General features: G+C 36.5%; 1 protein-coding gene across 3 annotated transcripts in view; it reads right to left on the reverse strand.

The window, feature by feature from the left end:
• Positions 1-1,012: 1,012 nt before the first annotated feature.
• Positions 1,013-23,627, reverse strand: part of GUCY1A1 (guanylate cyclase 1 soluble subunit alpha 1) — a 39,093-nt gene continuing 16,478 nt past the window's right edge. For 2 of the 3 annotated variants that reach the window (XM_065061472.1, XM_005509556.4), the window contains exons 2-9: positions 16,836-17,242; positions 13,861-13,922; positions 12,201-12,259; positions 10,423-11,132; positions 8,431-8,916; positions 7,765-7,908; positions 5,494-5,648; positions 1,013-4,125 (exon numbers count right to left, since the gene is read on the reverse strand). In XM_065061472.1, coding sequence (XP_064917544.1) covers positions 3,924-4,125; positions 5,494-5,648; positions 7,765-7,908; positions 8,431-8,916; positions 10,423-11,132; positions 12,201-12,259; positions 13,861-13,922; positions 16,836-17,084 — 2,067 coding nt within the window. In that variant the 5' untranslated portion in view covers positions 17,085-17,242 and the 3' untranslated portion in view covers positions 1,013-3,923. Of the gene's footprint in view, positions 4,126-5,493; positions 5,649-7,764; positions 7,909-8,430; positions 8,917-10,422; positions 11,133-12,200; positions 12,260-13,860; positions 13,923-16,835; positions 17,540-23,627 lie in introns of all 3 variants that reach the window. The other variant, XM_065061473.1, reaches the window with a different exon arrangement.

Here is a 23,627-nt window from a genome sequence, read left to right on the forward strand (position 1 = left end):
TAAAGCTTGTTGTAGCACGCATCTAGCACACTTCAGAGTCAGGAAAGTCCTAGCTTTCATTTCAGAAACAGCCTCAGTGTTAAATTTGGTTTCTGCCACGCTGACTTCTTGAAAGGTTTGAAAGCAACAGTCCCTTGTACACTATATGGCAAATAGCCACAAAAAATATTGGTGTTGCAGGAAACAAAAACTCCCCTTCCACTGCTTTTGCAGAACAATGAGCAGGCATGAAAAATGGCAGCAGCTAGAGTGGCCTGCTAGGTTATAGGATGGGTGGGGTTTGAAAAAGGGTCCCCTTGCCAAGATTCGAGAGAAAGTCCCCTTAACTCTGATGGCTTTCAGCTGGAAATACTGATTTTGCCTCCTGTATTATCTGTTGCAGCTGTTTTTGCAGAAAATGCAAAAGAAAGTGATGGGAGAAATGAACTGTGTTTGGAGGAGGTCTGAATTCTTCCTTTTTAAGATTTCCCAGGAAAAAGTAACTGGCCTGGGGCTGGATGATCTGTGTGCCTGACTGCTTAGGCAGTTTCTGCGAGCTCGTTTGCTTTGGGTTTGGACAGCAGTTCAGAGAGAAAGAAAACACTGGCTCCATACTAATTGCACTTCCTCTGACACCAGCAACAATCACATTTTTCCAACACCTCCCTGAAATCTTATTGGGTTTTGCCTGAATGAAATAAAATTAGTTGAATTCTTTTGCTATAGCTTTTACTTGTGCTATGTCACTGTTAAGATTGAAAGGATCCAATTTTTATTTATTTCAAGAGACACTCATACCTTTTTGGTGAAGAAATTGCAGTGTGATAAAAATGTATCTTCCATCATCACATGGTGTAAATGTGAACAGGAATCAGCCCCAGAGAAATCTTCATAAACCAATAAAATTTAAAAATCACATAACAACAAAATTGTTTCTGGACATAATACTATGGTATTTGTGTATTTATATAAATAGTACTACATAGTTTCTTAAGACTTTCATGATATCATAAACAAAATACTATACAAGTCATCAGCTTAAAACCAACTTTTATTTCCTTGCAAAATCTTTCAGTATTCTGTCAGTTAAATTGCCTTGCTTTTGTTTATCTCAACAATTTGTTTATCAGCTTTCCAGTTACTTTTTTTTCCCATTGGCTTTAATTTAAGTGAAAAGTTATTTAAAAAGTGAAAGGACTATTTAACATCTAAGTGAAAAGATTAGTTAAAAATAATTGTCTCTTATTAAATACATATTCATTCAGAAAAAAAAGAAAAAACAAAACAAAAAAAACCAACAACTTGAACAGAGGAACAGCTTCAGTGAGACCTAAATTCTTATGTTATGCTTAAAGCTAAACATACACTCGTGGGGTTTTTTTGCAGAACAAGTCTGAACACAAGTACATTTTAAAGCACTTTATTGAATCATTGGCTTAAATATGTGCCTAAATCCTATTTACTTTACTGAGATTCAAGCATATTGCTTCCTATGTACACTCAAATGCCTTATCAGGATACTTCCATGAACTAAGGCTGAAGAAGACATGGGAATGTTTTGAACTTTTCAGAAAAAAAAAGTTAGTGAAACAAAATTAATTCTACAGCAATTCTATCCTAGGTAATGTAGCCTGGGGTATATTAAAAAAAGAGAGTTATAAAAAGTAATGTTGGAAGATGAATTTGATCTGTAATAAGAACTTTGGCCTACGGCACATTTTATTTTACAGAGATACACTCAGGAAGGTGGCAGGAACTGCCATGAGGAACATCCGACTGAATTACAGACTTACATGAAATCTGGCTTTGAGAATCAACCAGTCCGGCAATAGTTCTTTTCTAGGGACAAAAGGACATTCACTCCCAAGAGGCCCTCCCATTCGGTAGATACAGAGAAAGAAATCCTTTTTATTCGAAAGTCCTCTTGTTTTTAAACATTCAACAGATGACAGGGATGTATAGATTCCTACTGACTTTAGTCATTACTGGCTCAATATCATGAGCCTACTGAAAAGTCAGTAATCAAATACTCATTTTTAAATCCAGGAGCATGCACATGGGACTGCTTCTAGCCCCTGGGTATTTATGCCAATAGAACAGAATTTTCTGATCAAAATCATAAAGAGCAGTAGCCAAGACTTGCAGAGTTCTTGTTTCCTTGAAACACTGCTGTAAAAAATGTTACAAATTCATATGCTTATATATGTGCATGCATATATATGGCATGTGCAAGAGATAGGTGTATATATAGTATATAGGGAGACTTTCAGATTCCATCTTTGTGTCACAGAATTATTTCTAAGCATCTTGGATGGATACAGGAGACCTCAAGGAACAGCAGGGTTCAATGTTTCAAGTTTTGTTCAAATGCTGCTTACAGGAAATGTGAATTAAAATACGCATTCAAAATGTTCTTAGTGCTAGTCTCTTACAGGATTTTTCTCAAGGTTCTGATGGTACCTGCTCTGTATGAGTAGGATAAAACAGTGTAGCAGCTTCAGAATGAACCAGTTAGGTTCAGAAAATGAACAGAACGGCGTCTTAATGTAATGTAATTGCTCTCTGTAAATATTCAGGGAGTAATACATGATTCAGTGGCAAGTGGCTTGAAGAAAGACTTATGGGTTGACAGGCCAAAAGTCAAGAGGTCAATAAGTTTGAATAATAACTAATAGTATTTGATACTACTGGAAATATTTGTATGTGAAAGCAGTGCAGCTCCACAGCCTGTAGCCAGGATCAAACTGCAGCACAGAGGCATTTCTATGCAGGTGGATCTGCTACTTGGAGAGGCAGAATCCTAAACTTGGGACTTAAGAACCCTGTTCTGCCAGTTCCAGAGGCAGACACTTGAGAGGTCTCCGCTCTCTACAATAGAAAAGCTTGTACTGTAGTAATATTAATACTTTGTATAAGTGTTCATATGTTTTATAGCATTTGTGTTCACCTGTATATTCTCCTGGCAACTTTGAATATACCATAGGTATTTCAATAACATGTCATACCCACATTGCCATCCTTGAATAAGGTTCAGAGCTTTAAACTGGTGTGCTTCTGTTCCATTTTATACACTCTGACTGGAATTTCCTTTCTAAGCAAACACTCCAAAGCATGTTTTATTACACTTCTTTTAAAACATTTCAAATGTAATTGACGACAAAAAGAAAACATTTATTGCCTTAATACATAATAGCAAGTGGGTATTATTATTTCTTGTGTTTTAAAAAACCCAAGAACTAAAATATTATTTGATCATTACAGAGACTTCAGTATGTGACTATACAGTGTTTTAATCTATATTCATTTTATACACGCAAAGTTCATGAAACAGTAAGCAGCAAACTCTGCTATGTGTATTAGCTACAATCAGCAGCCTGATCCAGAAGATGCTGAGCACCTTCAACACATGGACTCCAGTCAGTGTTAGAAGATGGTCAGCAGCTTCTAGGATGTGGCCCAAATGATGCACTTGGAAGGAGTATGTGATAGCAATGACAATACTTAAATGGGTATTTGCTTATGGAATCACTAAGAAAAAAGAGTTTTAATAGTCATTGGTAAGCACCAGCTCACAACACTGCATGTGGCTGCATCACTGGCACATTGCATTTCCTGACACATTGCATGTACAACATCTAGAATTCTCAGCACAGAGAGAACTGAGAAGGTTGTTACATAGCACTTACAAATTACCACAGGGAAAATGTAGTCTTTAGTAGCATTTTCAACAGTGAAGTTGCAATATTATTTTAGTGACTATGTTTCTTACGCAAAGGAAAAATAAAAAGTAGTCAGTGACATACTGCCTGAAATTTTAATACTGGCTTTCAGGTGATCACAATCTAAAGTGCTTTCATGTTTCGTACATGTTTAAAAATTTTCAATTTATACAAAAAAAATCAAAATATTTATAAATTTATTTTATACACTTGTGAATGTACAATTTAGTCTATTCCTGTTTCCTCACCGAAAAAATTGGCATTGCCATCTCCCAAATCTCTCTTTTGAAACCAAGTCTGTGAGTTTGTTCCTTGAATATAAGCATCCAGAAAATAGCAAATTCCAGGGATATCACTTGGAAAATTTGGTGGAAGTTCTTCTCTTGAGCGAGGTGTGAAAACAAAACCTGGATACTCCTTTAACAACCTAGAACAAAAATGAATCATCTTGATTAAAAATGAATCAGTCACTGGTTGTTACTACAAGTGCAGACATTTGATAATTCTTCATGTACAGCAGAGCAGAATGTAGCCGGGCAGAATCTAATTTAGTATTTATATGTTATTTACTGAAAATATAAAATAATACTGTTTATTTGGTAACCCTGATAACCTATTAACTTGTGCACCAGCATGAACAGGAGTACTGCTTCTCTTTTTTTATTTTGTCAATGTTCTGCATGTAGGTGCTATGTTTGTTGTAAATATTTTCAAAACTTATTTAGTACTGAAAGCTGTCTCAGATTTGCACATGAAACTGGCACTACAATTAATGTTTCAACTAAGTAAATACTGAAAAGCTTGTTAACTAAACTATTCAGATCCTTTTACCAATTCTAATATTCTAATAATTCTGGTTTTTTTCACACATGGGTCCAATAAACCCAGTGGTCTTCTATATCTGAAACACAGGTTGCTAATCTATAGGGAGAATTTCTAGAAGAAACAATCGTCTCTATCAGGTCAGTGGTATAAAATCCAGACTTGGACCTGGAGTTCAGCTGTAGACTGCTGTTACCTTCAAATTCAAAACAGTTTCCTATTATTTTGCCTGGCACCTATAAGACGCTATTACTTGGCCATGAACATGTTGCAAGGTTATTTTTAAGCAATATTAAAGAGATAATAATAAGAGAGTATGAGATAGGGAGGACAAAGACACTGTATTTCACATGGGAGAGCCTGCTAGCTGTCTGCATAATCACATAGTACACATTACTAAAAATGCCTGATTTGAGTGGATAAACAGTACAGCCTAAGTTCCATACTAAAAGGTTTAAACTGAGTTGGGATCAAGACCTGTACAACTTAACACTGGTGTGGTTGATTCATTGCAACCTATTCATTCATCTTCCCCAAGCAAAAGAGAATAAGGGTGTGTAGGGTGATGTTTCACAATTCTTCAGTTAGGTTGTTACTTTGAAGGGCACCTGCAGCCAGTTTGGCATCTAGTTCATACTGAAAGCCACACAGCTCAAAGAGGAACCAAATATATTAGAGAAGAAGTAAGGAAAAAAAAAAAAAGCAGGTGTATAGCTGCAAGGTAAGAAGCAAAATTGTCAAAATGTGACATATGAAAATAAATACCAGCTCTTCTGTTTCTACCCTTTTTCTTGCTGCTGCTCGTTGCATTCTGACTAAAAATAACCATGATGCATTCGTGAGCAATCAGATAAAAAGAGAAAAAGGAAAACAAACAGCAGAATTTCAGAGAGAAAAAAAAACAAACCGGAGGATAATGAACTACTACAGTAACTACTTCAGGTGGACATTTTACAGATATGAGGCACTGTACCTGTAAGTTGTTGGGCTGACATTTATTTTCCTAGGTACACTGCAAGATTCAAACTTATTGGCAAGGGTTACATTATTTCCAAAAAGGCAATAACGAGGCATTTTAACCCCAACAACTCCAGCAAAGACAGATCCAGAATGAAGGCCAATACGCATCTTTAAATAAAAGACAGAAAACAGCATTATTAGGTATAAATTAACGGTTAAAGTAAGTTTTATAAATTATTCCTCTATTTAAAAAAAAAAAACAGAAAGAAAAAGAAAGAAATAATGACCTACTAATATAATCTGAGTTTGTACAGTTTCCTTAAAACATCTGTATTGTCATCACTGCTCGTGGAGAGCAAACCAGCTGAAGTTTACCTTGCCTTTGCATTTATAGTAAGTAGATCTTCATCTGATATGACTGTGATAACACTGGACTCTGCAGCAGTAAATTAATCTGAAACACCAGCAGAAGTTACTATGACACTTGGATATTTTCCTGGGAGGAATTACGTGACACAATGTGGCTAGACTGGTGACAGTTAATGAACAGTCCTTGCTTTGCTGTTAAGGTCAGAGGACAACCCTTAAGGAACAGCAAAGACAATCTACATATGCTGTAGTTCCAACTAAACTCTATTGACAAGGTTGCACATAGAGTAAATCCCAAGCCCAGAGTACAGATAATTAATACAGCAATTGACACATTTTGATACCTCTTCTTTATAACTCATACTGAGATTTCTGAGTTTTGCTTAGCTGGTGCTGCTTTCTGTGTTTCTTTTTCTTTGGCATGTGTGCTTTCTCTTATGTGCATTATACATACATAGACATTTTCTTCCAAGTAGCACTCTGGCATGATATCGGAAAGCTTGCATATCTACTATGTGTGCTACTCTATACGTATCTAGAGAATATAATCTCATTATGAAGAAGCCACAATTTCTAACGTTGGGTGGAAAAGCAGAAAACCCTGCAACAAAAGCAAAATCCACCCACGCAGCAAAGATGGCTGAATTATGTACATCAAAATAAAAGTCTGATTTAAAATATGCAGTTTGCAGTCATGCTTTTTTCTTTGACAATTCATATAGAAAATGACAGTAGGGTGTGTGACATGTTTGCTGCTTTGCAAAACAGCCAGTGCTTTCATGAACATTTCATTAAAATAGATGAATGCTTTCATTAAAAGTAGGAAAATTCAGTTTTCTTCTAAGAAGTTTCTGCAATTTTTTATCCCTATTTTAATATTACTTTTAAAAATGTAGTAGCATTCCTCATTCAAAATCATAGAGGTAGCATTTGTGTGGAAATTATAAACATGTTATAATATTGTCAAGGTGTTTCCAGATTTTTAAAGTGTAATTTAATTTGATATTGTGAATACAAAGAGAACAACATTTATTTACAATATAATACTGCTGTTCTCTGTGATAAATGTGAAATGTAGTCCTCTTAATAACCATTTTCTCTGTCTTGGAACACAAATACTCCTTAATCTAAAATCAAAGAAGCCTGAAGTTTTCTAAAGGAACAGATAAATGTTAAAAACGAGCAAATGAAAGACATCACGAACAGAGACACCTGTGTTAAAAATAACAGAACCCCATTCCAGGGCATTTGAACTTAGCAGAGGGCCCACATCATTTGTCATGCATGCAGGCCTTTTCTTTTCCCTCAGTGAGAGGTAAACCTACATGAAAAATTCAGTACCTGTGTCAGTCCTCATCAAGAGGAAGCCATAAATATAACTACCACTGAATCTAACAATTGCACTGACAGCATTAACACCATCGTCTTTTGGTAGTGGTTCAGAATCTGATTATAAAACAAGAGCAGCAACAGAATCCTTTAAGGATGTGTGGATTACTGCAATCAGAACACGTCTTTGATAAACCATCTTTATACCTGTTACCTAAAAAGATTTAGATGTTCTCACTGGGACTAATTTTGAGACAGGATTAGTCTCCTCATTAAAAAACAATAACAATATTCCATGCCACTGACAAATTTAGTGCTACTGAGACAAAAACTGCAGCTTGTCAGTGCGTACCTATTGATTTCACTGCATTCAAGTATTTTGGATTGATTTTCAGATCTCTGTTTCATCTTTACCTCTTCACAAAACTCTCATTCATAGAACTGTTCTCCAGCTGCACATATTTGAATCTCCAGCTTCTCTGAGTTAATACAATTATGTGAAATTTCCTTGAGACAAAAACCCCAAAAGCAACTAAACAAACAAAAATGCCACTTTAGCCATGTAGAATGCAATAAAATATATGACCTTGATAGGCTCTCCATGGGGAGACACCACCTCATCTGACAGCTCCATCATCTTCAGGGCCATCAATGCTATTTGAACAGCATGTGTTTCACTTTCTTTGTGTAAACCTCCAGCGACACAGTAGGCATCTCCAATAGTCTCAACCTAAAACAGGCATATTTGTTACAGGCCTTACTGTTAGGCAGTTTGACATAAAAAAGAATAGTCTGTGATTTCACCAAGAATTGCACCTACATATTGACTAAGTCTTATTTGTCCTGCTCAATTATTGAAGTCCTGGGCTAAATTCTGCAGTATCATTCAAAAGGAAAAACTGTACAACTTGTATTTACTGCTTGGCATGATGCTAAAATACTTTTCCTTGCTCACCATCTGTCAGGCACCCATAGCTACATTAAACACCTATTTATTCCAGATTCACAGCATTGTCATTGAAATTAATTTTTTAAATTAGCTCTTAAGTTTTGATGCATTTCTCTCATGGCTGCATGAACAGCTGATTATGTTGATTTTTGTTTGTTTGTTTTGTGATTTATCTTAATATGTTGTTCTTATAATGAAAGTTTAGGGCAAAATAATTTTTTGACTTCTATTATCCTCTGTCCCATTTAGTCTTCATTTATTTTCCTGCCCCAGAACCCCACAGAAATGCAATAAATTGTGTACCTTGTAGACATCTAGCTCTCCACATTGGTAATCAAAGCGAGTATAAAGCTCATTAAGCATGGTGATAACCTGCATAGGTGAGCATTGGGAACAGATGGCAGTGAATCCAACAATGTCAGAGAAAAGCATTGTGACATTATTAAATTTCTTGGCTTGCACAACTTGTCCCTGCCACAGCTGCTGAGCAACCTCTCCAGGAAAAATGGAAAACAAAAGATCTACGGTCTTCTTCTTTTCTTCTTCAAGTGCTTGATGGGCTTGCTCAAGGGTTGCTTTTAGCTTTCCTAACCTCTTCTTCAGTCCATCCTGAGCTCGGGCCTGCTCTCCTATCAGAACAACATCTCTCAATGCATTGTGAATGGGAATATCTGAGAGGTACAGTCCACGTCCTGTGAAATCTTCCAGTCTATCCACACAAGGAGATCCCAAGAACAGGATGGCACTGGACTCAAAGATATAAATCATTTGGCCTTTAAGATCCATTACCTGCAACAGTTAAATAAACAAGAATTGATGCAAAACATGCATGGTTTAGAAGCATGAAGTTTTAGAGGAAATACATTTTGCTGAAAGGTAGGAAAATCAGACATATCCATAGTCCTTACATTTTCATTTAGTTGCTTAAGAGAAAACATGGGGTGCTAAATCATAAAGCCATCAAATAAGTTTACTCTGCTTGAGCCTTCTGGTACAAAAGTTAGACAACAACTTAAGGATAAACACTTAATTATTTTTGATTATTAGCATCAGTTTTAGCTTAGGAAGAAAAGAAAAACAAAAAGAAGAATTCTGTGCATTTTCATCTGTTAATAAAATGTCACTGACTACAGTGGCCTATGAACTTCTGCTAATAACTCTAGTGTTTAGGTCATGCACCACTTTGTAAGATAAAATGAGAATATCTGCTTCAATTTTATCACAGGATGTTCAGTACTCCCTGCAACTTAAAATTAAAGACATAAATGGCAGAAATATCCCATTTTAATGATCTAAAAAGGTGAAACATTTTGTGTAAAGTGTTTTTATGTCCCTTCTATATCCAGCAGTGTAATGTGCAAGGTGCTGCAGAGCTCCTCTCAACATCGCTCTGAAAGACCATTTTTTGAAGAAAACCTGTTACTTGCTAATAGACATTTGCATATGTAAGTACGTGCAAAAGCAAAGCAGAGTCTACCATCCCCTGTAATCACTGAACTCTTGCCTAGTGCAAAAATGGATCCGAGATGAAGCAGCTAATCAGTGCTACATTTTTTCCCTCTTCAAAGGGTGTAACCTTTATCGCTGTTCTTCATTTAAGTTCTTGGAGTGTTGAGTCTGAACTGCTAATTCATCCTGGAGGGCTCAGGCATATATAAGCTGGAATTCAGCTGGGGCCCGTGACGAATAAAAGCAGTCATTGAATATTTGATGTTTTTTACTGACCTAGGTCATCTGCCACAGACCCAGCTTCAGCAAAGATAGTAAGAAATCCCATCAGCTGAAACTGACACGTTTGGCAACTGCATCTGATGAAAACATCAGAATATCAAAGATACCAAAATACCAAAGATACCAAAGGCTGAATGAGCACAGGAAATGTCTGCTTCATTCCCCAAATCCTAGAGCTCCTGTTTCCAGATGACTGAGGGACACTTCAATAAAGCTTTCCCTGCCGTTATCTTTGTGTTGGAGATGCCCTTATTCTGAGCAGCATGGCATGTCATTGGCTTTGTCTTAATTGATTGCGTTTATCTCAATATTTCGTTGTTTGTTTTTTTTTATTAATATCAAATTAACAGTAGGGTTTTACTTGTGCTAAAGTCCTAAAGCAGAGTTTTGAATGAATATTGGCTTCAGAATCTGAATTAGAGTGCCGTCAATAAATCATTACTGTTCAGTTCTATTAGATGTTGAGAGGTAGACAATGCAAAATGCACCATGTTTTGTGCCTATTTTAACTGTCTTAGGAAAACAATTTCCTCACAGAAATAATAGCTATAAAAAGTCTCTTACCATGGATGATTTCATATCAGTATTATCCCATCTTCTGACTCGTACAGTAAACTGCATATTTAGCATGGTCATTATTCCACTAAAAGTGCAGCTTACTTTGGGGGTAAGAATTTCAAAATACTCTTCAAAATTTGGCTTAGCTTGAAATTCTCTCCTGGTCAAAAGTCTTCTTATCCCATTTCCAATTTGAAGAACTGACATATCCTTGTCAAACATAAAATGAAACGGGAAAGTCTTACAGAACATAGAGGCAGGAATCACAAGTGAAGACTGTGGTTTACATGGAGATAAGGAAGGTTTTGCACTTTTGACTTGTATAGAATACAGCAAATAAGGCTGATTAGCAAACTCAGTGCAGTCATTATGGAAACAAGGAGGCATGAGCATCACTTCCACCTCAGTTTCATACAAAATATGAGCTGCTGCTTTAATAATACCAGACAGAATAAGACTCGTGATTTTCTTAGGAAAGAAATAATACACATTTAAGAAGTCCTGGTCTTTCTCCAGGCATAATATGGAGGCATCTTCAAGTCTGTCCTTTTTTCCTGCTTCCTGGCTGTGGCCACTCTGCTTCAGCAGAGTAGTGAAACTGTTCAAGAAGTCCTTAAGGGTTCCTCCAATAACCCCTAATATGTGTTCATCCTCTTCATAGCATATTTTGAATAGCTCTTCACCAAGGGATTCCCGTAAAGATTCCACAGGAACACCTGCATGGAATCACATTTTAGTCAGAGCTGCATGCATCATGCTGAACCACAGGCTAACCTCCATCTTTTTCACGCTACACCAAATCAAATAATTAGCAATATGCTTCCCTGATCCAGCACTGACACCTGAGGGTCCTCCATTTAGGAGTCCTGCTGTAACAAAAGACAAACTTGTGGTGCCTGAAAAACAGGGAGACAATAAGTTGTGGTTTGGAAAGATCCAACATCCAGTGTTCTTTTTACAGATGTAGACAAATTGCATGTAGGTTTTGGCACAGAGTTTAACCTGATTCCCTTAGCTTGATATAAGGAAATAAAATAAGAATTTAAAAAATTAAAATAAGAATGAAAAAGGATCTGCACATGTGCAGATATAAGTACTATGCCTGATACAATAATTTAAATGACCCTAGGAGTATTCCACGGTACTGAGGCCAACTGGCACAGAAAAGCTCAGATCTTTGCTAGTGAATTCATTTTAACAGGATAACTGAATGCAGACTGACTATTGGGGATGTTCCAACTCCCCAACTGTTACTGGGAATCATTTGGAAAAATGTTATCTGTCACAGGCCAACTGTGTGCCAGGACCAGCGTAACAATTTAAGTGCACAGAAGACCACATTTCATTTCCTGGAAATGTTAATTTATTATTACAGATGTAGCCACAAAGTTCTGTATTGCAAATTACAGCAGTTCTCTTCCGACGGACTATAGTCCTTCAGAAGATGAAAAGGATCAAACGGTTTTTCATGAGTATGAAACTGTAATTTATTACTGAATGTGTGTTACAAGTCTCTCTAGATGTTTGATCTGAGGGGTGGATGATTCTATGACAGCTCGGACTTGAGAAACTCAGCCCTTTAGCTCAAATTTTGACACTCTGCACTGTCAGTTGCAGAGATCACCTTTAGGCTCTGTGTTGTCAGCATCACTGCATCCCTTACATTGAGAAAATTATTTCTTTATAACTAGCCTAACTTATATATACATACATTACTTTATATATATTACTTACAATTAATATATGTATTTATATATACATATTATTAAACAAGCTTACGTTACCTGCTGCATTAGCATGATCACTGATTATTTTTTCAAAATCTTCTCTATCCTCAGTTTTTCTGTAAAGATGATAAAAATATAAATAAACCCCCTGAAAAATCAAGATAAACATGCTAAAAATAGTAAGAAGCAGAAGTCACCTACACTGCCTTCAATGTGTACAGACCAATTTCTGCTGATCAAATAGGCAGTTTTTCATTAACTGAAAAAAGAGTCTTGGTAGGATCTTAGATTATCCTGTGTATTAGTGATAAATTACAGTTTTAGTGGTCTCAGTTCTGACTATGATTGAGGACAAATGCTATAGACTATCACTAATTAAAAACTCCTAGGCTGCAGCAGTCCTGGTTTTTGTTTGGTTCAGTTTTTTTGCTTGAAGCCATAGCTATATTTTGTAACATATTATAAAATATAATTGGAATTTATATTCAAGCATTTATTGGAATTACATTAGATTCAACTCAAAAGAGGTATGTCTGTTTTGAGAGGAAATACCAATAACAACTATTAACTTCAAAATTACTTGTTTGCTGGTAGTAATCCAGATTCTGTGACACAAAACTGCAGACCTCTGACTTCTCTGAGGTCAATAAACATCAACCTGAATGTCAGACCCAAAAATGATGAGGACATGCACCTTAGACTAACCTCCCTATAACCAATAATGGTGCAGACTTTCTGAATTTCTTCACTTGAAATACCTTAGATATGTTTATATGCAACAGCAATACAGACATTTAGATTTGGTTTACATTTGCATTGAGAACAGCATAATAATTTTTTGTTTCAAACTAATACTGCAGGAAGCAACACAAAATTAAAGAGTGGGAAAATATTCACATCAATAAGGCAGTCAGCAATTGCAATGCATATCTGACCAGCTATCTTTGGTTCAGTCAATGCATATGAAGTGTTTTAAGAATATCAAGTATAATTTAAAACATACATTGTAATTAACCTTGTCAAGGTGAGCGATAATGTAGTTTCCAACTTCATTATTCTTCTCCACTTTTGAAAGGAGATCTAAACTGAGGGCTTGTTTTTTCAGATGCATTCTATACATTGAATCTTCAGTGTATAATGAGACACTAAGAAATTCTCAATCCCTACAAGGCTCAAATGATTAATATTGGATTAGTACTATGATGAGTTCCTCAGAAACAGCAACCAGAAACCAAGGGAGCCCAGTAAACACATGCGTGTCAGGATCTGTAGTGTATGATTCCTTGTTGTATCAGAAGCCTTTTTTCTTTTAATAATACTAATTGTTTGCATTTCAAATTCTTTTCCTGGAATCTTAGAAACACTGGGCTTGATCCATATACAACCATATCTACATTTCCATCTATGCCTGCGTAGTCTCTGACTTCCTCTGAAACACTTGCTTATTTTAAACAAAGTCCTTGCCTGTTTCCCTGCACAAATGGCCAAATTTGACCATGAAGTTAACTTTGTGAGTGATTTAAATAATTGTGAATATTTTAAAATAAACAAAATCATTATTAACTTACATTACATGAAATGTTACACACCAATTTGACAAGATAATTGAAAACAGGTTCCGGAAGTCCTGATTCCCAGCCACCACCCCAGTCCCTATGAGCTGCCTGCAAAACACTTTTGCCATGAAGTTAGCTGCAAACCCATTATGCATGCATACCTGGTTTCTTTTATTCTGTGTTTTGCAAGTGTTCTCTGAAGTGCAAGATTTAGTCTTTCAAACTGGGGAGGAAAAAAAGGTATGTTGATTAAAATGTCATTGCTGAACATATAATTATCAGTAATTTTTTTACACAGAAAATAATTACTTCGCTGTCATTGGAACTAACGGCTTTTTTTCAAGATGGTATAGTTGTTAGAAACAGCATGTCGTTTCTGTGTTTGGAGTCTACTTTATGTTGATGTCTTCGGCTCCAGTACCACTGTAATTAAGCCCCTTAGCTGATGTGCGCCAGTGGTTGTGCACATTAAATATAGTGATATGCTTTACCTCTAAGTTGTCATATAGCAATAAAGACAGTGCTGCTAAGACATAACTATTCCAACTTTCTATTATTAGACATTCCGCCCCCCAAAAAAACACCCTACCATACATGCAAAATGTAGAAAAAAATCTTTTCACTTTAAAATATGTCACAAAAAAAGCCAGTTATATTCTGCAATGTGCCCACAGCAAGACAGTTAAAACTGGCTCTAGCTAGTAACTTTTATTGGAATATTAAGAGTAAATATTTTTTTCAGGGCAATTTTCAGAAATGTCAAGGTTGAAATGGCAAAAGGTGACAGAGTTTCAAATGCAGCTATAAAAGATCAAGGTAACATTCTGTGCTCCAGATCACCTTCTTTTCTGTTTTCAAGATTATAGCATTTCCAGACAATGTTAAAACCATTTATTTTATATTTCTATAAAAAGAATTTCAGCTATGTATGCTTCAAACTCAAATATCTGCCAGATGAAAATCTAGTCACTGTAAATAACCTTTGTAAAAAGATTCTGTCATAAAAGACCCTTTTAGAGTATCATGAAGATTTACCTTAATTTATCTCAATCGCATGGTTCCACATCCTTTCTGTAGTTCCTAATTGGAACAGATACAACACTTGCCAAACATGCATATTTCAAGCTGTTGGGCCAGCAAAGCTGTTTTATGTACATAGTATCTGATCATTCAAAACCCAAACTCCCCATAGAGACAGGGTCATAGAAAAGTGCTATAATACCATGAGAGAATTTGGCTGTGAGGTTTGCTGTGGTCTGGTCTTTGCTTTTCAGAAAGCAGCTATTTCTACTGCATCGTTTACTTTTTGTATTTTCAAAAGGAAAGTTTGGACACGCAAAGAAAATATCATGTGGAAGAAATGGAATATATTCTGGAAACTGTTTCCAAGCAAAAATCTAAATTGAACAACTCTTCTACCACATATATGAACATGATGTAAATTACATCTGTGTGTAAACTGGTACAGTAAGTGGAATGCCATGCAATTCATTACTTATCTCCAAGTAATATTCTCTATATTTCTGTAAACACCCAAAGAAGCAAATAAAACAATCACATGCACTGCATTATATCTCAAATTTAATGAGCAGTTATTCTGGATTCACTGTGTCCTGGAGTCCCACGCACAACTGATTGTGTTCATGAATCAATTGGGGTCATGATGTGATCTCCTGTTTTGGAGTTTCCAGTTGGAAAGAAGATGATGTTAGTCGATGATGGTTAAGTAAGGCACTATAAAGTATCTAAGCAATTAAAATATCTTTTTAAATAAGCAAAACCCTTCTATGGAAAATAACTGGGATTGGGAAGATGCTTAGGTCTTGACCCCAAATCAGCATGAGAAGAGACTACTTTGGATGGACAAAGTTCCAAAGCATATGACTTTGTGACATATGTAAGTAGCAATGACAATAACCTTGAACTTCAGCAGCTCCTCAAGTATGTGGTCATCATACCTTTGACCTTACCAAGCTTTTGTCCCAGCTCATGAAATAGCCTATTGTGATTATATAATAGGCAACTGCATACATTTATATTATTCTTTAAACTAAAAAATACCAATTATTTCATTAAAAGTCCCACCCACAACTATATACTAGAAAAGAAATACAGCAATCATGACACCATAGAAAGGCTGCTTTGCCAGTTCATTCTTCATTTAAAAGTTCTTTCCTTTATACATTTAAAGATCAATTTAAAGGGATGAGTTCTCTGTAAGTACAGCACAGGTAAAAAGGTCTACCAAAAATTGGTAATGTAGGTTTAATGAAAGGGTAATAGATGAAGATTTGCAAAAACAGATTGGCAAATAGTTTTAACAAAACTTCGGCGCATTTAGTAAGCTACACTGAATGTCAAGTAGTAGAACTGTAATTGAGTATACAGAGTTGGCCAGTTGCCATTTGTAGTCCAAATATATACCAGTCAGTTACTTCACACTTTCCACAGACTTTGAGGCAAGCCCAAGTGTTGAATTTTATGGAGCTGCATTTTTCATGTTCCTTTTACAGCGATAAACCACGGTATTCATCTCCACTCAAGCAAATCCCTGTGGATGCACTGTACCTGTTTTCAGCTGAGTTGAGCAGACATGAGAATACTTTTGTGGCAAACACAGAGAGTAATATTTTTAAAAATAGTATGGCAAAGAGATTAGCATCACAACAGGTGAAAACAGCCATTTTGATTTCTCTGTGATAATGACTAATGCACATAGCAGTACAGATTCAGTTAGGTGAATTGATGAGGTGACCACATAATTTACATAATTAGGTAATGAGACAGTTTCTCTAACTGTAACTCTACATTAAAAAATTGCTACAGAAATACATGGATTTAAAAGGAACAATTAAAATTATCAGTGGAATGTTACAAATACAAGGCAAAAATATAGTGAAACAAGGGATGGTGTTAAAATACGCAAAACTGATTGTGGCAAAATTGTATCCAGAAGGAATGGAAGAGGATGAAATGAGGATATAAACTATGCAGAACTACATATGAACACAACCTTTAATGTGAAAGCAACTTTTGAAAGGCTTACACCTAAAGGAGTGTATAAAATACTTTTTAAAATATTTATCATTAAATGCTATTAAATTATTATTATTATTATTATGCAGTATCTATTTACCTCAGGAAAGAGTAGTTTGCAGATGCTTTCAGTTAATGTGTGCAGGTACACTCTGCTTCTGCTTGTTTTCCTTTGTGGAATATTTCCGTGAGCATCTTTTTCATGGACTTCTTTGCAGATGGGCAAAGCCGCTCTAGAGTTGTTTTCTGTGCAGTCCTTGTCATGGTCCTCGGTAATGGGACTTTGAGGCAGTAAGGAAAAAGGACATTCCCCTGTGATCTTCAAGTCTTTCAGTTTTGTACAGAACATACTGTACAAAGTGTCTCTCTTCAGATTAACAGTACTTGGCTTTGTGTTTAATAGTTCTGTTTACTAACAAGAGCAGAAGATGCCAGAATAGCAGATAAGGCAACCACTGTGGAAGATTATTGGTAGCTATAAATCACCACAGGAACAAATGTGTGCCCCTACAAAACAAAAAGAAATTAAAAAAAAATTAAAAGCATTTATGTTCTCTTTCAAATTCCTGTGACGTGACAGTTTGATCATATGTGCATTAAAATAATGGCTTCTCTAAGATCTTTCTCAGGAGATCACTTAGACTCATGTGCCATTTTAAGCATGCAATCCCTCCTGACTTCAGTGCTTCAGGTAATTAAAGCTGCGTGCATGGTTAAATTCTTGGCTGAACTGGGGCTCTAGAGATTAAGGCAGAGGAGTTGTTTTATCTGATATATCATTGGTCACATTGATGGATGAGGTTTCTGAAAGAATAGAGAGAAAAATTATAATAAGGTTTATTATAAACCTCATAGTAAGGTTTATTATAAAATTATAAAAGGGTTTTTTTAATTCTTCATAAGCAGCTACTAAAAACCACCTGATGTGGCACAATGATACTGATTAGTTAGGGATAATTAAATCGCTATTTACTTGATGCCCAAGATATCCTTTTTATGACAGAGAAATGTATGACTGAAGATAGTACTTGCACTTTTGGAACAGCAAACCATCCAAGACCAAAGGTTAGCACCTTGTGGAAAAGCCACTGGCATACTGGGCATTTGACCACATAGCTGATGTAGTTGCTTGGAAACACTGAGGGATTTTTATGTTTTCAAAGGTGGTATCTTTCAAATAACACATTAAAAAGGGGGCTGAAATTTTAATGTTAGTAATTGTTCCCTGTTTGTTACATTTATTTCAGTAAGACTTAATGTGAAAAAAGCTCTTCCCTTAAGGGCTTCATTTTCTATTGACTGGATCTCATTGAAACAGATCCTCTCATCCTCATACAATACTCCAACAAGGTAATCCTTGAGAGCTTTTGGTGACTCTGGAAGCAGCTGAAGTATCACACTTGTTTCTCTGGAGATACACTACAATGACTATTTATTTCAGAGGCACTATGGCTTTAATCAGCCTGCACACCACACTGCTTATTTCTGCCCCTGAGACACCAAAAGGGCTTTTAGAGTCACACAGCAACTGTACCAGGGTTAAAAATAACTAATTCCCTGGTACAGGTTATCAGCTACTTGCTTTGAAACAGCTGGAATGAATGGCATGTCAGAGGGGGCTGCAGACCCAGCACAAGCGGCACGGAGGAGAGGAGGAATGGGCAGAACCTGCTTTGGCTGGACCTGCTGTGATTCTGTGATTCTGTGCTGCTGAAAAAATACATTTGGCAAGAAAGGCCCTTTCAAAGTACGCTGTAATAATGATGGTGTCAGGCCAGCTTCCAGGGGAAATCTATCAATATTATTAAAGCATTAAGAATCAATAAACACAGTGCTAAGAACAAGTGGCTGAAGAATGTTTGCATGACATTCCATATTTCCGATTTGAGATTTTACATAGAACTCATTTGTGTATACTGCATGTATATCAGTAATGCTTTTTTTTTTAAGTTGAATACCGTTATGCAGCAAATGAGGCAGCAAAAAACTTCAAGCCAGAACCACATTATCAATATATAAATACACATAATACTTCATAATGTAATCACCGTTATATATATATATATATATATATATGTATATATATATGTAAAAGTATTTTTATTCAGAACCCATTATGTAACCTTGTATTACTTCACTAAAAAAGAAAAGCAGAAAAGAACCACGTTTTCTGAAGTAAGACTGATCAGTGTACTTGTCCTGGTTTTCTTAAAAACAAGGCCAGTTTCTCTTTTAGTGAATTTTCCTTTCAGCTAAGTTCTTCTAAGTAACTGCACTTTTCTGAAGTTGGATACATGTTTTTCCAGACATAGCAATGGAATGCAATGTCGCTGATAAGAATGCACACTCCATATTTGCAAGGAGGGGTGAACGGAACAGGTGACAAAAACTGACCAATTAAGTATTCCATCCCATCCATGTCATACATCGTATAAACATGGGAGATCATGAGGGTCTCATGCTCTCTTCGACTATGGCCGGAATCTGGAGAGGACCCTGTCTGCCGTCCCTGTGACCTGAGGCCTGGTGACCCTGCATCTTTGAATCCAGTTCCCGTTTGCTGCGGTGTCCAACCCAGGACTTCCGGGTGCCTGCCCTGCAGCTGCTGGAGCAGTGCAGAGCCGGGAAATTCAAGATTGCTTTTGTTTATTTTGTATTATTTTCTCTATTTTATTAGTAGCATTGGTAAAACATTTTTAACTTTTTCCAACTTGCAAGTCCTCTCTCTCTTTGCCTCTCTTTGCCCTCCTATTGCCTTTCTTTAGTGGGGAGGGGGGACTGGCAGGAGGAGGAAAGGAAGGGGATTAACAAAGCATCTGCCGTGGTTTATTGTCGCCCTGCAATTAAACTGTGACAGTACTGAAAGAAACTGTTAAGAAAAACAGTAGCATAAATGTATACAGGCATAATTGTCAAAGGATAAAAAAAAGTGTGGCTTTGATGGATCTTACACATATACTCATGTCCTTTGCTGAATTTGGGCCTTACATTTCAAGATAAAACTTGAATTTATAAAATAACACTACTAGAACTTTTAAAACCAAGTATACTAGCATTTTGGAAGAAAAAAACCTCAAATACATTTTTGTGAAAAAATATATAATAAAACATTTAAAACATCTTCCAGTGGATGTAATACTGCATCTATATGTGCTGCTATTAAAAACAAACAAACAAACAAACCCAAATGTCTGTCTCTCTGTGAAGAATGTCAGACTGAATCAATGGCTAAACTAGATACCAGCAAATATTTACTGCATTTGCACTAACCAAGAACAAAGGAAGTGGATGACCTTCAGCAATTACCAGTAGTTTTGGTGTTGGTTCTTTTTTTTCCCTGCTGCTGAAACTACTTCTCTGTTTCTGGAGGACAATAATTTGGAATTATTTGAGGGTTCACTTCCATGCTAGCCTATTGTATTGTACTTAAATTACATTTGATGTGGTAGGAAAAATATCCAAGCAGGTAGAATCAGGTCTGTGAAGGAAGCGATGTCATTCTTTTACACCTGGAAAACCTGAAGTCTCCAGAAGCTGCCAGGTGGGAAGGAGAGGTCCTAGATGGTCATGGACCAGGACTTATTCAGGGGTGAAGTGGGCACAGATGTGAAGGTCCCTGAGTCAACAAAGCTGCTGGACATGCAGCTATTGGGTCTGCACCTGCTTTTTGCAATGCAGCCCGCCATCCTTTGGGCTGCAGGACACCCACATTCACCCTCTTCCTCCCCTGGCAGGGACTGGAATCTGTGCCCTTGCTCTGAACATGACCTTGGGCTCCTGCCAATTGCTATTTATGACAAAATCATTATTGATTTGCAGGAAAGTGGAGATCCGCGATGTTTCTAGTAATAACACTGTTGTACAAAAACAATATCATTAATGTACAGGTCTTTAAATTCCAAGTAATGATGATAGAGTTCCTAAAGAAAGCTTCCTGCAGAACTATTTGCTGAGTATCCTGAAGTTCTTGTTTTCCCAGAAAAAAAGTGGGATGGTTCTTTGATAACATATATTGCAGTTTAAAGTCAACTTAATAGGCATAACAATTTTCAAACACTCAGCAATTCATGACTCTCTTCCTGACCTCTGCAAGGACAAGACTCCCTGAATCACATCTTTAAAGAAACAAACTGGAAAACCTAATTCCGTGACTCAAATACTGAAAGAACCCATGCATATACTAGGTCTTCTTTTATTAAAACATCAAGCTTGCATGTGGTAATATAGGTAAAATTCAGAAAAAAGTCTATTATGTTATAGGAAAACCTGTCTCACTCACACAGTAATTAGACAGTGATTTGAAAGGTCTGATGGGAAGAAGATAATAAATCGCTATTGTAGTGTTTACAGAAGGAATTTCAGCAGTATAAGGGACCTTAAAAAGGTATGAGAAAGGAGGTGGCACACATCACAGGTCAAGTGAAACATTTGCAGATGTGTTTTAAAATTGAGGAACACCAGCTCTCTCGTTGTTCACAATGTTTAAAGACATTTTCTGCTCATAATAAAAAAATAAGAAACATCAGGAAACATGGGAAAAGTTTTTGGATTTAATTTCTCTCCAAACATGCTTTGAGAGAGCTCATCTCAGGGGAGCAGCAATGTTTAATGTGAATTCTCCGTCTCTGCCATATTAATTGCTGTCATATTTACCTTGGGAAGTAAATTGAAAATTAAAACTAAATCATCTGCTGTGAGATCAAACTATGAGCAGCCAATTTATTCAATGCCTGCCTGAATGCAACATGGCACTGTGCCATTCAGAACAACTAAGATGACTTTACACAGTATAGTCATAGAAGCAGAATAATTTAAAATGCTTTGTGCAAACATTTCATTGTATATTTACATCTATACTTGTCTTACAGCCAAAATGCCTTCCTGTATGCTTATTTGTACTAGTTGCTTCTGAATATTTTCCTCTGCTAAAACATTTTCTTGACAATGGCATGAAATACAGTGCAATGAATGAATCATACAGTAAAACTCTCTAATATTAACGCAGCCATTTATAAGAATTAAGCAATTCCACTTGTTAACAGTAGTTAAAGTTGAGTTATGATCTTACTTTATGGACACGGGTCAAAAATTAGAAGCAACATTAAATATGTTTTTCTTATTATGAGCAGATTCCTCTGCTCAGAGCAGGACAGAATATGGTATTATGCTATAATTTTTTTATTTTTAATCATCCATGTCACTTTGTTAGGCGAACTGCAGGAGTTCAGTGTGGTCTGGGAGGCCTTGCTTCAGGAGAAGCAGTTGTTAACTTCTGACTTGTCTTTATGTAAAATGGAGGCTCGTGATTCCCCTTGAGCTCTGATCTCCGACGGATTCAGAAATCACAGGTTTTCGCCTCTTAACAGTCAGCAGAGCTCTGCACAGACCAAGGCAGGAACTGCTTCTGTTATGCACCACAAAAACACAACAGGCTTCTAGCAAGACAGGTCAGTACCCATCACCCTATCAGTAGCAGCTGACTGTGGATTCAGCTGTTGTGCCTGTCAGCAGACAAACACGGGGAAAATAGCTAAATTCTATAATTTCATTTTATTAATCTGAAGTGCAATATCTGCACTTCACTTTTTCTAATTCAAGTGTTGTGTGTAGTAACAAAATGAAAGCCCTGGTGATTTGTCAGTTTCCAAGAATTTTAAGGAGGGTTCTAAAATACACAGAGGAAATTGCTCAAGTCTGCACCAATATATAAGTTAATATTTTAAGAAGCTAAAGTATTTATTAATCTTGTTAAATCCTATACAAATAAATAAGCTTTCTTTGGCTGCTTCTTTGTTAACTTAAACATGTTCAGAGTGCACACACTTTCAAAACCTTAATTTGTTTGGGTCTGTTGCTGCTTTGGAGAGCACAAGATGTAAGTAACTGGAGGAGCCATGCAAACCTGTTTACAAATTTCTAAGTAGTAGTGAGTCATACCTAACAGAAAAGTGACAATTGTTGGCTTAGACAGAGGACATATTGGAAGTGTCCTTCTGAAGAGGAGCGAGACGTTGTCCAGCACCTCCCCTATCAGTGACTAACCCATCAACTGAAATTTGAAGATGCTTCATTTACCCCTTTCCAGTAATTTGGTCCTGTTGTTAACACAGCAAATGCATTTGCTAACGTAGCTCAGCATTAACTGTGTCATCACATAAGAATAGTTTAAAAACCATATCACGTGTAACTTGCATGTTCGGTAAAGTGCACAGTAGGGATAGGATACCTAAATCTACAGCAACAACACAAATGCAATTAAAATATTTATCTGACCTAATTGCATAAAGAATATAACTTTATGAAAATAAAATTGCAAAATCAAGGACTTGAGCTCTAGCAAATCTTTAATATAGGTGACCATTCAATCCTAAACCATTACCACCCCTGTGTACATACTAGCTTTACTTATCCCAGAGTAGTACCTTTTCTCTTCAGAAAGATTCTAGGCTCTTTTACAGCACTGATTTTTCTTACTTGACCAAAGGCAATAACTGGTGAAAAGGTTGTTATCATCTCTGTAGATCAGGATGAAACATTATATTTGACAGAGAACTTCACAATAATTTAATGGTACCCAAGAAATTACCAAATTCAGCAATCTCAGATTCCACTCCAGCTCTCAAAATGAGTATGCTTTGTCAGGCATTAACTTTTCTGCTTGTTCCCCCAAACTTCCACCCTTCTTCCTGACAATTCATCCCTTGTTCTGATCTGTCTGTACCCCAGAGCCCTTTAGAGTAGCCCCCTCATTTTTCACTCCAAAGCACTAATGGCCATTGTGTGCTGACCAAACCCAATTCCAGTGTCTTTACTGCCAGATGTAGCTCTGTTTGAGGCTATCTCTATCTGAGTATGCTTGAAACCTTTCTGCAAGTGACAGCATATTTTTGGT

The sequence above is a fragment of the Columba livia genome, chromosome 4, assembly GCF_036013475.1.
Source record: "Columba livia isolate bColLiv1 breed racing homer chromosome 4, bColLiv1.pat.W.v2, whole genome shotgun sequence".
NCBI lineage: Eukaryota > Metazoa > Chordata > Aves > Columbiformes > Columbidae > Columba > Columba livia.